The 16,113-nt window shown below is 48.2% G+C and overlaps 1 protein-coding gene across 9 annotated transcripts in view; it reads left to right on the forward strand.

Moving 5' to 3' along the window:
• The window catches only part of MTSS1 (MTSS I-BAR domain containing 1), a 171,360-nt gene that overhangs the window by 131,106 nt on the left and 24,141 nt on the right, over nucleotides 1-16,113 (forward strand). For 5 of the 9 annotated variants that reach the window (XM_047783276.1, XM_047783281.1, XM_047783277.1 and 2 more), the window contains exons 4-7: nucleotides 1,370-1,454; nucleotides 3,339-3,430; nucleotides 5,195-5,269; nucleotides 10,278-10,289. In XM_047783276.1, the coding sequence (XP_047639232.1) occupies nucleotides 1,370-1,454; nucleotides 3,339-3,430; nucleotides 5,195-5,269; nucleotides 10,278-10,289 (264 nt within the window). The remainder of the gene's footprint in view (nucleotides 1-1,369; nucleotides 1,455-3,338; nucleotides 3,431-5,194; nucleotides 5,270-10,277; nucleotides 10,290-16,113) is intronic. The other 4 variants (XM_047783280.1, XM_047783282.1, XM_047783284.1 and 1 more) reach the window with 1 other exon arrangement.

Genomic DNA, 16,113 nt, shown 5'->3' on the forward strand with positions numbered 1-16,113 from the left:
TCACAGCAGGCTTCATCGGAGGACGTTTTGCTCCCCAGGGACCCCCGGGTACTGTGTGGAGACCTGGATGTCACAGGCTCTCGGGAGGCTGAGGCCAGGGGTGCTGCCTATAACATGCAGGGCAGCCCCCAACAGAGAGCCATCCGCCTCTATGTGTCAGTAGTGTTTAGATTGAGAAACCCTGTTTAGAGGAATGGAAGGTTTGCTTCAGAAGGCTTCTTTTCAGACTAAAAGAAACTATAGACATATTCAGCATCTATTACTATTATTACTGATTTTTTTTGGTTCTGGAAGCCTGATTGTTTTGCAGAATAAAATGGAAAATTGGTGGCACTAAAACAGCACATTGGCATTTCTAGAAGAGAAGGCACAATGGAAAATACAACCCATAATAATGTCACGTGTATGAATAAGGGAGGGAATTTTTTCCTATTAACTTGACTTGGTTAAACCCGCCATAAATTCCTACAGCTTCCCCCTTGAAGGCCTTCTCGGTTAAAAATAGCGCTTTTTTTTTTTTGACAGTTGTCCCTCTGGTCTCACGAGCCCTGGTGATTTCATAACGTTTATAATTGCGCTTTCCAGCGGTCAGTGCAGAATTGCCATCTGTAGTTATGCTTTGCGTCCCCCTCCCCCACACCCAAGTTAATGCTGATTTAAGCATTGCTTCTAACAGGGGGAAGGAAGGGGACTTCAAAAATAATCTTAGAAAAGGGTGTGCCTGAAGGGAAAAGTATGACAAGAATTTTGGGGAAACCAATCTGTATTTCAACTTTCTTCGACATTTGCATGCATTTGAAGATGTCTTTTTACTGGTGTTACCCAAACCCATGGGGGGAAAAAAAGATGCTTTCATTTTACTCTAGCCCTGCTCTTCTCTAAATTCCTTACATTCTAGAATGTGTGCCTTGACACAGCTAGTTGGTGTGGCTTTATTAGTTATGAATAATGTGGAGAGGATCCTTTGGCCAGAAGTGGAAAATAACCCAACAACACTGCAGCTTTTCCCTAAACATCGGATGCTATTTTGATCATCTTCCCCCAGAGAAGTATGTTTCAAAGCCATCAGTGGGTTGTAAAATCAATTTCTGGGTCACACTCGGCATCTTACAAAAACCCAGGTGGACTAGAAACAATTGGAGCGTATCATATGAAGGTAGCTTTGCTTTGGGGATGATATAGAAAGATGTGGCCATTTCAGTACATTTCCATCTCTGCACACGCCTGGTGAGAAGGCTGAAGGACAGTGGCTTGGGTTTTAGAACGTGGCGACATCTGGCTAGTCTTTAAACCCGTTCATTTTCTCATTAAGGCTCGCAGGGATTCCTGCTGGTCTCTGGTCCCTCAACCTCACCTCTTGCTTTTTCAGGTGGTACCAGGGAGATCGGCTCCGCCCTGACCAGGATGTGTATGAGACACCGGAGCATAGAAGCCAAGCTGAGGCAGTTCTCCAGGTGAGGACCAGGTGACCTGAGGCTCTCGGATGCCCTCACTGATTTCAGCTTAAGGAAGCAGGGACGTGTGGCGCCACTCGCCTCCAGCAGCCCCCGTGTCCCTGTAACGTGAAACCCCCACAGCCCATCGCGCTGCTCACTCACTGAACAAGTACTTGGCTGGGTACCTGCTATGTGCTAGGTGCCGGGTCTGGGCGCTGGGACCACCGTGGAGAATCGGATGGTCTAGGTGGAGCCTGCACACCCCTCAGGCTCTTCTCTGTGTGTCTCCCCTCACCCCTCAGTGTGAGGAGCGGGGTGTCACCCCTGAGACCCCCCCCCCCCACAGGAGCCTCTTAGGAAGACAAGCTGGAGTGTGAGGTGTGGGCTGCCATCCTGTTCCCGGGCCACCGAGGAGGGCATTGGTAGCTCCTGGAAGCTTCCACATGCCAGCCTCTGGTCTGTTTCCCAAGCATCCAGGATGGGGAGGCTGGCTTGAGGATGTGGAATCTCCAGTGTTCCAGGGAGACGAAGACGTTCTTCCACACACATCAGCATAGTTGGGCAGTTGGGCACTGCTCTGCCTTATGGGTTGCAGGTTGTAGGAGAGGCTCCCCGGGCAGACACCCTCTGACTCTCTCGTATGGCCGCTGGGAGAGGCTATAGAATGTGGTGGGACGTGCCTGGTCCTAGAGGCAGCCAGGCCTGGGTTTGTGTCCTGGGCCGGCTGCTGACAGGCCATGATCTCGGGCAGGAATCCCAGACCCTGTCCCATGGGTGTCAGAACCTCCGGAGGGTTCTCAGTGCACATGTATGCAGCGTTCCCACAGCAGAAGCGCCCACTGGAGCAGGTGCTGAAATTCTTCAATAGCACCCACAGCGCTTCCTCCCTTATTCTTGGGCCAGTCCTGCGACAGCTCACCCTGTGTTAGCCATGACGAGATGCCAATTCAACAACCATGAGCAGGACCACGTCCTGCCCTCACGGAGCTTACGCTCCGGACACTATATAAACTGGCTGGAATGTCAAGTGGTGATAAGTGACTCGAGGAGGAACACAGGGGATGGGTGGTGGCTGTTGCACACAGGCTGATTAGGGAGCGTCTCTGTTCCAAAGGAAGATTTGGACAGAGACCTGGAGGAAGTGAGGGCTGGAGGAGGCCCCTGCAGGGGTGGGGCTTAACTGCTAATAAGAAGAGGAGGAGGTAATACCCAGAACTTGGAGATTTTCAGGAGGCCCAAAATCAAACAGCAATCTTCAGAACGCTTTTTTTTTTTTTGGTAGTTCTCACCAGTTCGATTCAGACAATTGATGGGCGTTTTCTAATTTTTCAGCAGCATCTCTATAGTGTAGGAACGCACTGATTTTTCCCTTCATTGCACAAAAACCACTTAGGTCCCCCGAGGTGCATGACTGCTCTCTCTGGGGAGCTACCTTTCCACTCCCTGTGGTCTGCTGGGGAGACTGCATGAAATGAAGGGATGTATCTGGACGCCCCCGTGCCTTCTCCAGGCTGCCCGCACATAGTCTCCAGGCACAACTGAGTGTCCTGGATGCAGATCAGACTCATGGGGGGTCTTTAAAAAGGGATGCTGGGGCCCCACCCTCCAAGTTTCTATCAGGTATCAGGTGAGGGCCTTGGCACCAGAGGGGCGACTGCAGCCTTGCGTGTTAATACCGGTATTGGGCTGGAAACAGGGGCAATGAGAAGTCACGTGGTACAGCTTCTTAACCGTCATTGAAAAGCACACACACAGTTGTGATGAAACTAGGGGATTTGGATGTGACCTTGGGCTTAGTGTGACCCCTTGTCTTGCTTCAGGTAACTGTGATGTTTGGACCTCAAGTGTAAACTTAGACAACAGATTGTCTGATTTCTCCTTCCCTTTCTCTTTTGGTTCAAGTGCTTTAATCGATTGTCTGATTAACCCACTTCAAGAGCAGATGGAAGAGTGGAAGAAAGTAGCCAACCAGCTGGATAAAGACCACGCGAAAGGTACGGGGAGAGGCATCTGCCGCATGTTAGTCTCCAATGGTGTGTCACCAGCTGCTGCCTGTGCATGCTGGGTTCCTTGATGTCACCCTAAGGACCCACTCTTTCCCCACTTCTCCCTGGGATATTTCAGGGTTGGTGGATAAGGGACTCAGTGCTGGCTTTGGGGCATGAAATATCAGTCAGTGGCATTGATCGTGATCAGCTGAGTTAAAGGCATTTATGAGTTCCCTGGTGGTCTAGTGGTTAGGATTCAGAGCTTTTACTACTATGGCCCCATGTCCAATCCCTGGTCTGAAAACTGAGATCCCACGTTAAGCTGCTGCATGCTACGACTCCCCCAGAAAGGTGAATTGTAACAGCAGGCTTCAATCCCAGAGACTTACGCTTAAAACATCTTAGCACATTTTGAAAACCAAATTTTTCTTTCCTTTTCTTTCTTTCTTTCTTTCTTTTTTTTTTTAAACGGCTGCACCTGCAGCATATGGAAGTTCCCAGGCCAGGGGTCGGATTGGAGATGCTGCTGCTGGCCTACACCACTGGCTCCAAGCTGCATCTGCTACCTATATTGCAGCTTATAGCAATGCCGGATCTTTAACCCACTGATCGAAGCCAGAGATCAAACCTGCATCCTCATGGAGACTACGTCAAGTTCTTAACTCACTGAGCCACAGTGGGACCTCCACTTTTTTTTTTTTTAAGCCAGACTTTTAATGATGTAAGCTAACCTGGGTCTCCTGCCCAGAACTGGCCAGCTTCTGTGTATACCTTCAGCCAGTGGTTCTCAGTCCCTCACGTGCCAGCTCTGGGGACAGAGTGGTCCAGACAGGTACCACCCCCCGTGGGTCTTCCTAGAGCCAAAGGGTGAGGGCGCTGGCAGTGCGAAGGCCAAGGAGGCCTTGCTCCGCCGTCATACGACCTGCAGTAAGTGTGGTGAGGGCCAGCATGTGGGCAGCTCTGAGGGATGCAACTGGAGAGGGTTGGCTAAGGGGTGATGCCAAAGAGCATAGAACAGCTCTGTTAGACGTAGGGCTGGTTGGAGGGAAAGGTCAGTGATGGCTTTGTGACAAAGGGCCGAGTTGGCAATTAATTGAATATGAAGGCAGCACAGGAGAGAAGTGTCAGAGGCGACTGTCATTTCAGGTGTCTCTGCCTGGGTGACGAAGATGCCAGCATCAGAAATGGGAAGGGGTGGGGGGAGAGGAGGTGGCTGGTGGGGAACGTGGATCCTGTGGCTGCCCCTCCTCCGTGTCGCCGTGTCTGGCCTGGGCATTAAAGTGCAGTGAGGCAGCGGGGCCTTTCCCAGGTTTTCCCCACGTGGTCTGGTTTCTTCTGCTGTAGCCTGAGGTGCTTGCTCTTTTCTGATTTGTGACATCCGGCCAGCATCTCAGCAACATGAGTTCTCTTTGGAGTGAAGCACTGTGCATTTGGGCCTTGGGGAAGTAGATAGTAGGGAAAATAGGTCCTGAGACCTGAGCTTGAGCAATCGTGAATGTTTCATTTTTATTGAAATATTCCCAAGTGCTGTCTGTCTTCGAAGCTGGTATGAGTGGACACTATATGGAAAGACCCCCGTGCATGTTCTTGGCTTTTGTGTTCCCAGCCCCGGGGTTTTAAATGTCCTCATGAGATTTTTATCCTACTCCAGGAAAGCTATTTTATCACATGTCGGGGTTTATGCTTGCAATGCTGAAAGTGATGGCTGTTCTTAAAATGTTTTCTGTTGAGCAAAGTGGTAAAATTACTCAATATTCTCCTTTCTCTTAGAATATAAAAAAGCTCGCCAAGAGATAAAAAAGAAGTCCTCAGATACACTGAAACTGCAGAAGAAAGCCAAAAAAGGTAACTCTACAAATTCTGCCCTTCATGTGTTGCTTTGGGCAAGTGAGCATGTGGCTTGATTTTTTTGGGAAGCAGAAAAGTCTTCAGTCAGACTTGCTTGCGTGATAGCCCTGCGAACAGCAAGGAGCTGATAGACTCTAGCTGAATTAAAGTCCCCGAGTGCAGAATAGCTCTTAATTTGCTACCTTTGCAAAGTAGCACTTGACTCGTTCCCTCCCCCTCCCGTCCCCAGAATGTGACAGTTTCCATGCTTATTGTGCGTTGTGATGAAACCTAAATTTCTTGGAAGCCTTGGGAGAAGGCATAAAAGCCTCTGTGCACATGTTCTGTAGTAATTATTGCAGAAATTATGTCATTTTCTCCTCCATCCTTCACAGCCTCTAATCTCCGAAACCCTTTATTAGGTCTTGTGAGCATGTTAGAAATGGCTGCAGTGGGAGCCGGGAATCCTTGCTGTATTAAGGGAGATTTTTCATGGTGTTCATGAGGGCGGGAGCTGGATAAGGGAAACGAGGCTGCCGGTGCAGGAGCCCCCCAACCCCCCACCCCCTGCCAGCTGATCATCCTTGACCCAGCTTTGTTCTTCCAGCTTGGACCAGGAGTTTAAAGAGAACAGTCTTGCTCAAACATCTACTTTGCAAGCATTCATAACATTTTGCCAAGACCTATAAGATGTAGGGACTCTCTCTTGAACTTGAGAAGGTGACAGTCCCTCTAGGCTCATCTCCACAGGATGGTTTTGAATTTGTTGCACCACAACTGTTAAAGTGGGCTTTTTTGGGGCCACATCAGTATTCTCTGTAGGTGGGTAGTGTTTAGTGTGTGTTTGAGACAACTTTTTAAGGTAGAAACTCCAAAAACCAAATTTCCTCATCTACCTGAGGAGTTCTCATTGGGAATGAAAAGAAAATACATCTAGAGGAGTTCCCTGGTGGTCCAGCAGTTAAGGATCCGGCATGGTCACCCCTGTAACTCAGGCTCCATCCCTGGCCTGGGAACTTCCACAGGTGCAGCCCCCCCAATTTTTTTTTTTTTTTTTTTTTGAAAAGAAAATACCTTTGGAGGGAGAAGATAGTTGGGTGGAAGGGGCAAGGACAGGACAAAGTTTGCAAGCTTCGGCATTTCTAAAAAATGTCCCCCCCAGTTCTTATAAAAACCATGAGGCTGTTCAAGTTAAAGGCAACAGAATTTTCATCCACAGTCAGTTTTTCTGTTAGTATTGGACCCAGTTGTCTCTTGTGGATGTGTTTTCCTGGTCTTGGTGCTTCAGCAGTTTACATTCTGTCCAGCTGGAGCACCTGGGAGCTAGTATTTGACAAGTAATAGGGTTTGTGGCCAGTAACCTTTGAGTGAGTCTGAGGTCAATGTCAATACAACTGCAACCATATTCCACTGAATCTGAGGTCCCCTGGAAGAACTTGCTGGTAAAAATTTGGAGCTTAACTCAAATGAGAACATGGCAGGTTGAGATAGAAAAGTTTGGTGGGTTTGGAGAGAGGGTCTCAGAAAGGTCTGTGGCTTGGAAAAGGTTGGGGAGTTTGGTGAAAAGGATGAAGTAGGAAAAAGGAGCTCTTTTTCTTTCCCTCTTCCAGAGTTTTCTTTTCAGAGGCCTTTAAGGTCTTGGCTGCAGTGACAATCCTTTTATCTGAACTCTGCATGGAGGCTGAAACAGGCTTCATCTGTCACTCAAAGTGCAGGATTTGGACCTGCAGGGGACACCTGATAGGCTGATTGCAGTGCAACACAAAAGGAAGTTTCTGGCGATTAGACATGCCCAGCCCTGGGAGGGCTGCCTCGTGAGGATAACGAGCTTCCCATCAAGGCGCCAGATAGAAAGGGTTCAGGATACACAGGTGCCAGACACAGAGCCCGAGGAAGTGCTTCTGGTCCAGGACTTGGGAACCATTGTCATTCACTCATGAGGTTTCTGGGGCCATGTGAGCCTGAAGGCTGAGAGCATGGAGGTTGTGAACAGGGCTTTTCTGAAGTGTCTGTCTTCTCAGCCCCAACCATGTTTCTGATGGTCTTGGTCTTTCCAGACGAGGGACCCGTGATGCCGTTCTTCCACCTACCAGTCACGTTAGATCAGTAGCTAAGAAGGTTCCAGATGATTTTGTAGTAACTCCCAGGGTACAGCCAGGAAACAGGTTTTCTTTCTTTCCTTTATAAAACACTCTTTTTCTAAAAATGCATAAGCACTTCCCCCCCCCCCCAGCTTTTTTTAGGGCCACACCCATGGCATATGGAAGTTCCCAGGATAGGGGTTGAGTCGGAGCTGCGTCTGCCGGCCTACACCTCAGCCACAGCAATGCTGGATCGGAGCCGAATCCACGACCTACACCACAGGTCATGGCAACGCCAGATCCTTAACCCACTGAGTGAGGCCAGGCATGTGAACCCCTATCCTCGTGGATACTAGCGGGGTTCGTTACCGCTGAGCCACAATGGGAACTCCTATAAGCGCTTTTTAAAAACTCACATTTGTATATTTCTGGGGTGACTGGGACTTTCTAGAAGGTACCAGAGTCATCATTCTGTGTGAATGTTTGTTATAAAGGGCTTTCCTAGAAAATGTATGGCCTGAGAATGGACTAGAAGTCTGCAAGTTAAGGGCTAGGTGAAATCTGGTTATTTGAGGCTTCCAGTTATTTGGGGGCCTGGTTAGCCGAAGTTTCCCTTTTTGCTCAAACACCTTCCCATCTATTTCATCTCCTTCAAGTGGGAGCTTCCTAGACTCTTGGCTTATAAAGTAGTTCCTTCTGAGACTTATACCATGTATTAGGATGGACAAATGCTTTGGATGCATTTTTTTTTTTTTTTTTTGTCCTGATAGAACTGAAATTTTTTTGTCCCGATAGAACTGATTTTATACGGCCCAATAATCACTTCCTTTTAAATATGTTTTCAGGAGATTATCAGGCAGCTTTCTGCCAAAACTGATCTTTGATCTAAAAATTCTTTTGACTCTCCTTTTCAAAAGTAAGATGAGTGGCACTTCCCTTTGATATAGGCTGACACACATGGGATGTAATTTTGGTGCGTGACTAATCTGCCTTGACTTTCACTCTGCATCTATGTCACCTTTTGCCACATTCTGTATTTCACTCTTTTCAACTATCCTATAGGGAGTGGTAATTTGTACTCTAAAAGAATTTAAATATTACTGTCAAGAAACTAATATTTTGGGGGACTGTGATTAGTTAGAATTTACCTTAAAGTCATTTTATTTTGTTGCTTTTTAGGGCCGCACCCTCGATGTATGGAAGTGCCCAGGGCTAGGGGTCGAACCTGAGCTACAGCTGCCGGCCTACATCACAGCCTCAGCCACAGCCACTCCAGATCTGAGCCTCGTCTGTGACCTACACCACAGCTCACGGCAACACCAGATCCCTGACCCACTGAGCTTGGCCAGGGATCAAACCTGCGTCCTCATGGATCCTAGTTGGGTTCATTTCCACGGAGTCATGATGGGAACTCCTTAAAGTCATTTTTTAAAAAAATCCTGGACATGTGCTCCAGCTGTGGGTGAACATAGCTATTTTTGCAGAAGGCAGGCTTGCTGAACACCTGCTGGGCACAAACACGAGGCAGGGATTTGGGGCTGGAAGGGCGGTCTCTGCCCTCTGAGAAGTTCCAGGCTAGTGCCCGGGCTTAGTGCATGGGGCTGAGCCAGCCTTGCCGACAGGAGAGGGAACAAGACGCAGGCTGCAGGCAGGTGGGGACGTGATGTGGAGCTGACCCAGAAGCCCCAAGCTGGTTGGCTTCTCTTTTTTTTTTTTTTTTTTTTTGAGAGGATCATATAATTTGTTTTTGTTTGTTTGTTTTTCCTTTTTTTTATTACTCAAATGAATTTATCACATCTGTAGTTGTATAATGATCATAACAATCTGATTTCACAGGATTTCCATCCCACAGCCCAGGCACATCCCCCCACCCCCCTGGTTGGCTTCTCTTAAACCTTCCTCAAGCCCTGCTGTTTGATGTCAGCTCATGACACTTGTGGTCCTAGAGTTGGTCCTAGAATTCCCCCAGCTGGTGTGGGGGGGTGGGGGGAGTCAGAGAGGATTTCGAGTGGGAAACATTTGATGCTCTCTGCGCACTTTTGTGTACAACCTCAGTAGCCTTATTTCTCACTTAGCTCCCATATAATTATTAATTTTTAATGCAGACGTGAATTATGGCAAAGCCTTCTGTTTCCATCCGTAACTACTAAAAGGTGATCAGAGACTTTGAGGGAGGGAACTGGAGCATTGTACCAGGGGAAGCCTTGAGGCTGACATTATGATTGATAAATGTGTCACTTTTCAGCAGAGGCTATAAAGCTAATATTATAAACCTGATAAAGAGACTCACAGAGTCCCGTGTTAGCATAGTCTTTGCTATTGTATGAAAATTTTAAGTTCTTTAACTTTTTTTTTCCATTTTCACCCCAGCTTGAACTTTAGATCCCGGTTTCCCTGGTTACCTCTCAAGATACAATAAATTACACCGAGAAGCTTTTCTTGTTCAAGCATCTTAATTGGCTTCTTATGGAAATATAGTCTTCATCGCTCTTTTTAAGAGAGAACCTGACTGCAGTTTCCTGGGGGGTCTAGTGGGTGAAGGATCCAATGCCATCCCTGCTGTGGCTCAGATTTGATCCCTGGCCTGGGAGTGAACACGTGCCACAGGCGTGGCTGAACAAAAAGAAAGAAAAAAGGAAAAAGAAAAAAAAACAAAACAAAACACTGGCTGCATTCTCTGGGAGCAATGATTACTAACTAGAAAGATTTCTGTTGAGATGGGAAGGAGAGACTCTTAGCAAGTCAGAGGAGGAAACTTGGATTTGCAGCTCTTAGTGGATATGGGTGTACTCGCCCTGGTATAAAATTCGGTGGCCAAGCCATGGACTGTTTTAACACATGAAAGGGAGGTAGGACTGCTGCTCGAATACCAGTTTGACTTTATTATTTTCCTTTTTGTGTCAATTGTGTATCCTGCACTTTCTCACCGTGTGCCCCCCCGCCAGTGGACGCCCTCGGTAAGTCTGTCATCCTGAATCTCTGGTGGCTGGTCACGGTGTGGTCCTTGCTGTGGGCTTTCCGTGGTTGTCCAGACCTATGCTAGTTGCCCCAGTTTTCCTTCCAGTTCAGAACAATCAATCGTGCTGCCTTCCTAATCTCCCATCACTTTAAGAAAATCTGTGTGTGCCTGTGTTTCAATTAATCATTTTCTTTCTTCGAAGTCTGTCCCTTTAATGGGTTCGCTCAACATTCTAAGAGCCTTTGCATCCTCATAATTCAGTGCTAGACTCATGGAAAAAAGAAATACAGAGTGACTCAAACCTTCCTTTCCACAGGAAATAAATGTATGTATACATACATATATATCTAAGTGTATATGTGTGTATTTATATTGCAAACCAAACAATGTAGAGCTACACTAAAAAGCTCCTCAGAAGAAATCCCAGATCAGATTTGGTTGTATTAAGCTTGCCAATTATCTTTACCTTTGTCCCCTCCCCCCCCAGGATCCTATAGTTTTTTCAAAATCAACCATTTATTTTTTAAAAAAATCGGAAGTATTTCTAATTTCAGCAGAGTTTGTGAAACGTTTCATTTCAAAGGTTTCTGCTCTTCGAATCCAATAATCAAAATGATTCTTCTTGACTGAATGTTGATCCTCGTTCTGTGGGTGGCATCGCTACTAAAACTTCAAGTGGCTTTCGGAGTGTCGTGGCTGTCCCTCTGTCTTGGAAAGGTCTGTCCGTGAGCTGTCTGTGTGGTTTATCTTGCCTTGGTGTGCCTGAGTGTTCGCTGAGCCTTTTCGCTGAACAGCTCCAAGGAGGTTTTTGCATTGGATTCTGTCCTCCGCAATGAACCCAAACCACCCAGGGCCCCTCTGATGGGGCCAGGGGGGCAGGATGACCGGCGGTCACCGGGGACACAGCTCTGCCTCCTTCCCGTCACCACGATGACGTTGGGGTGGTGTCCTCACCTTTTGAAAGTGATAATCCTTTCCGATTCTCAGTATTGTGGTCATGAAACAGCTTGAGCAGTTGGTAGTGTACCTTTGGAAGGAAGGTAAGACCCAGCCACTCTTTGGCTTATTTTGATAACATTCATGTAACATAAAATGCATACGTTAAAGCATACGTTTCAGTGGCTTTTAGTGTGTGCCCAGTGTTGTGCAGCCATCTCTGCTAATTTCAGAACGTTTTCATCACTTCAAAGAGACAGGCCCTGCCTTTTGAAGCGGTCATGCCTCATCCTCCCTCCCCAGCCCCCAGCAACCATTCGTCTGCTTTCTGTCTCTATGGATATGCCCATTCCAGACGTTTCTTGTAAAGGGAATCATGCAGGGAATTCCCTGGTGGCCTAGCAGTTACCTGGCATTGTCACTGCTGTGGCGTAGGTCACTGCCGTGGCACAGGTCCAATCCCAGGTCTGGGAGCTTCCAAGGGCTATCTATGGGCGTGGCCAAAAAAGGGGGAAAGGAATCATATAATAGGTAGCTTTTTGAGGACATAGAGTTTTATTAGGACCTTTGCTTGAAGGCCTGGCATGAGTCAGTGCATGGAAAAAATGGGGCAACTGTTTGTTTTAAATGATGAGTATATGAGGAGGAACCACTCAGCCTCTTCGTTTGTGGCTTAGATTCAGCTCCTCTCGGGAGAATCTCTGCAGCCCGTGCTCCCAGTTCTCGCTCGTGCAGAGGTGGATTCCCAGGTCTAAGCCTCAGTGACGTATAGTCACATCAGTGAACGTGGGCATGAGGATGTGAGAAAGCCGAATGGCTTGAAGCCCTCCCAAGTTTTATTTTACACGTTTGTTTGCTGCACCCACAGCACGCAGAAGTTCCTGGGCCAGGGTTCCAACCCGTGCCACTGCAGTGACCACACCAGATCCTGAGCCACAGGGAACTCCCTCATTGTACAAGTTTTAAATCATTTTTGAACCTGGAAATCTGTGTGTTAACCAAGTTTCATGGTAGTTAAAATGTTCTGGTTTAACAAAAGAAAAAAAAATGCATATATATGGAACGTTCCTGTGGCTTAGAAATATTTACCTTGGATCCCAGGTCCCTGCATAAGCAATAACAGGGGGCCTCCAGAGGGACGAAATTTATAACTCAGTAAAATCTATTGAGCCGGGAATACACTGCTCCCTGAGTTGAGACTCCAGTGGAAGAAAACCAGTTATAGTCATGCCTCGGGATCTGAGGGCACGTGGTTCTGGGATGTGCCGCCGACCACGAGATGCCCGAGGCCCATCGTCAGCCCTCCGTATTTGCAGCTCCACATTCGCGGATCCACCCCAAGCTCGTAAACATAGTTGCAAGATGCAGAATGTGGCTTCAGAAGCTGACTCCATATTTTTTGAAAAAAAAAATCCATATGTAAGTGGACCCGTGTTCCAACCCATGTTATTCAAGGGTCACCTGTAGTTTAATCTGTTGTGCTTGGTGCCATGATGAGTAGAAAGAAGAGAGCCAGCAATGGGGTGAGGCTCGAGGAACCCACTGACGCTGGACGTGGGCAGGGGACGAGGAGGACAAGAAGGGATTGGCTGTGGAGAATGCAGCGAGGGCTGCGCCAGGTGTAAGGGACAGCGTGCGCCACGATGTGGCCGTCACCGATTAGACGGGAGCATCAGGACCTCAGAGAAAGATGACCGTGCTGTGGCGGGGGGCCCAAAGGGAATCGTGTGATACCCCAAGCCGGCTTTTTGGGGGCTGAGAACCACAGTGACCCCCACCCACTGCTCAGCCCCAACAGCTTGCTTCTGGATGGTTCTACCACTCGCCCCATTTCTGATCAGACCCCAAACTAAACTAAACTCCCCTCCCCCATCACCCTTCTTTTCTTGCAAGCAGAGAAAGCGAAAAGCCTGTGCTTTGCTGAATCCTTTCCTCTGGCTCAGTGGTTTCTGCAGCCCCTGGCTGTATGGGGGATGCTTGCATCTCCCCGCCTGTTTCTTATGAAGCTGGCAGAAACCACTCTCTAGATGCCCCAGAAACGTGCAGCCAATGAGCGGATCAGAATCATTGTCCCTGCCTCAGTGGTAAAAACCGAGTGTGTCTCAGCCCCCTCCAATCCCCCCTCCCCCTTTTTTTTTTCTTCGAAGAGGAGTGGCTCTGGGGGCCCTCTTCCCCTGAGGGAACTCCCACCTACAGATCTGAAGCCCCAGTTACCTGTTGCTGGGTCCCCTGGCTTTCTTGCTGTGCACAGTGCAGAGGCTTCTTTGCTCTGTTCCTTGCTTGTGACTCTGGCTGCAAACGATTGGTTGCAGGAGTGGAAACAAAGGCCTTGGCATGTCCCCTGTGAACGATGAGACAGTGTCAAGGTGTGGAGAGCCGCATCTGGAAGCCGGGAAGATGTGTTTAGAGTGGGGGGTGGGGGCAGGGAGAGTGCACCACTGGGAGCCCAGGGCTTTTCTCAGTGTTAATTTCACCATATCAATTCCTTGCACAATGTGGATTTGATTTACTCCTAGAACACTGAGCAGGGTGTGTAGTGCAGGACTGGATGGCAGGGTAGGGGCGTCAATTCTCTGACGCCAACCTACAGGTTGCATCAGTTCAGATACTAAGTTCCTGGAGCGAGTGTAGACCCCACAGGCTAAAGACTCAGTCCCACAAGGCCTCTCCACGTCCATCACCATTTGCAAGCATGGGCAACCCATTCTTCTGCCAACCCGCCTCACATTCAGAGTTTCCCATGAACCCTCTCAGGTTTGATGATGTGTTTGAATAACTCACAGAACTCAGGCAAGTGCTATGCTCGTGACCACTGGTTTATTATAAAGGATACAGAATACACCAAGGCAAAGAGCTCCAGAGGATGGGGGGCTTGGGGGGTGGGTGCAGAGCCCCTCCTCCCTTGCCAGGCATATCCACACGGTCACCAACCAGGAAGTCCCCTGAGGCTCGCTGCTCCAGAGTTTTTATCGCCTGTCATTGCCCCAGAGGCATGCTGTCCCCTGCCGAGGTGCCCAGGGTTAGAAGGAGGACTTCAAAGATGCCGAATGACTGCCCGTGGCCTCCGACACATTGCGAGAACCCCCCCAGGTGCTGGGTGTTGGGCTGACCACTTTCTGGGAATGAATGCATTTGGTTTCACAGCAATCGTGTGAGCTCAGAGCTGTGTTTTACATCTAACAGATGAGTAGAAACTGAGGCACAGCCTGTGGAAAGAATAACAGAAATTGAATTGTTTCAAAATGTTTTAAGTTCCAAAGCGTCAAGTCTTGTCTGATGAAACGTCTCTTTCTTTTGATTTCTGTTTGGTTTTGCTTTGGGAATCGATCAAAAACTGCTGCAGGGTGTTAGGCAGGGAAGCTGATGTATGAAGGGGTGATAAGGAGAGCCTCCTTTGGTGGAAAAGGGGTATTTTTTAATTCCAAGTTCTAGTCTCCAGCATCAGCTTGCATTGCTATAATTATAGCCCATTTTTCAGTATTCATATCCCATATGTTGTTGACTCAGATGCCATCAGTTGTAAGATGCACTATTGTTTTCTGGACTATGAAAAAAGAAAAAAATCCCCATTAAACTGATGCCCCACTGACTGTAAGACATCTTAATTTGTAAGATATAAAAATGTGAAAAAGCAGGCATCTTCAGATGAAGTACGGTATTTGCATGCATGTGTCAGGAGCAGATGGGAGTCGTTTTGTGGGATTCTAATGGCTTCTCCATGCATCTGTCTGGGCGAAAAGAGATGGCTTTGGGTTCTTTTCGGATGGCCCAGCGTGTCTCCAGTTGGTTCTTGCCCATTTGAAAGCCCTTTGCCTGAGAACCACATCTGGCTTGGTTTAGCCACAAGGCTCCGCTGTAGGCTGCAGCGTGTGCAAGAAGAGGCTGGGGGCTTCCAGATGATGCTTGTCACACTTGACTGGCTTTTTGATTGGGCTGTTACTACGCAGAGCGTTTCACCCCCTTTGTTCCCAGGGCTTATGTTTGCCGTGCAAGGGAAGCTTCAAAGACTGTGGACTCCTGAATGAGAAAGACAGAGGGGTGGCATCTGTGCCCACTCCCAGCTCAGGGGTCCTGTGCAAGGCCCCTCCCACCTCCCCCCAGCCTGTCTCCCCACCCCCCCCCATCAAAAGGGGCATTAATTCCCACCCTGAACGTTTACGTCAAGATGAAGGAAAATTGAAATGTAAATGTTGGGGAAATACAGGATCTTGATTTCATTCCAAAAAGCTTTGTGAACTCTACCTACTTAAAAAAAAAAAAATCAGATCAAATCCCTTCTCCTTTAGGGGTGCTGCTTTGGCCCATAACTTGGTGCCTGTTAATAATGCTTTGCCCCAGGAGCATTTTTTTTTGTAAAAAGAAGAATCATATGATTTCCCCTGTGTGTGGGGGGGGGGAGTAAGGGGCTGTTGGCGGCTGTTCAGCAGAATTCTCCAGCATGCATCCAGCTACCGCCTGGAAACTGGCAGGGGGAAGAAAAATCTCAAGACTGAGATGGCTTAGATTTTACAGAAAAGGTCACAAGCAAGGCTTTGCTCAGGAATTTTGTCTGGAAAGGCCGTTTCAGGCACCACCCGCCACCCATCCCCCCCGGCCCCGCTTTTGGCTGATGAGCGGTCCTGGAATTTGCTCATTTTCCAGTGTTAGGCCATTTAAGGGCACAGTGGTTGAGCCAGTGAGCAAACTCAGATCAAATGATTATATCAGGGCCTCAATCATTTGCTTTTCTTTTTTTTTTTTTTTGCTTTTTAGGACCGCACTTGTGGCACATGGAAATTCCCAGGCTAGAGGTTGAATCGGAGCTACAGCCACAGACTCACGGGATCCAAGCCACGTCTGCGACCTACACTGCAATGCCAGATCCGTAACCCACCAGGCGAGACCAG

Source organism: Phacochoerus africanus, chromosome 6 (assembly GCF_016906955.1).
Source record: "Phacochoerus africanus isolate WHEZ1 chromosome 6, ROS_Pafr_v1, whole genome shotgun sequence".
Classification (NCBI taxonomy): domain Eukaryota; kingdom Metazoa; phylum Chordata; class Mammalia; order Artiodactyla; family Suidae; genus Phacochoerus; species Phacochoerus africanus.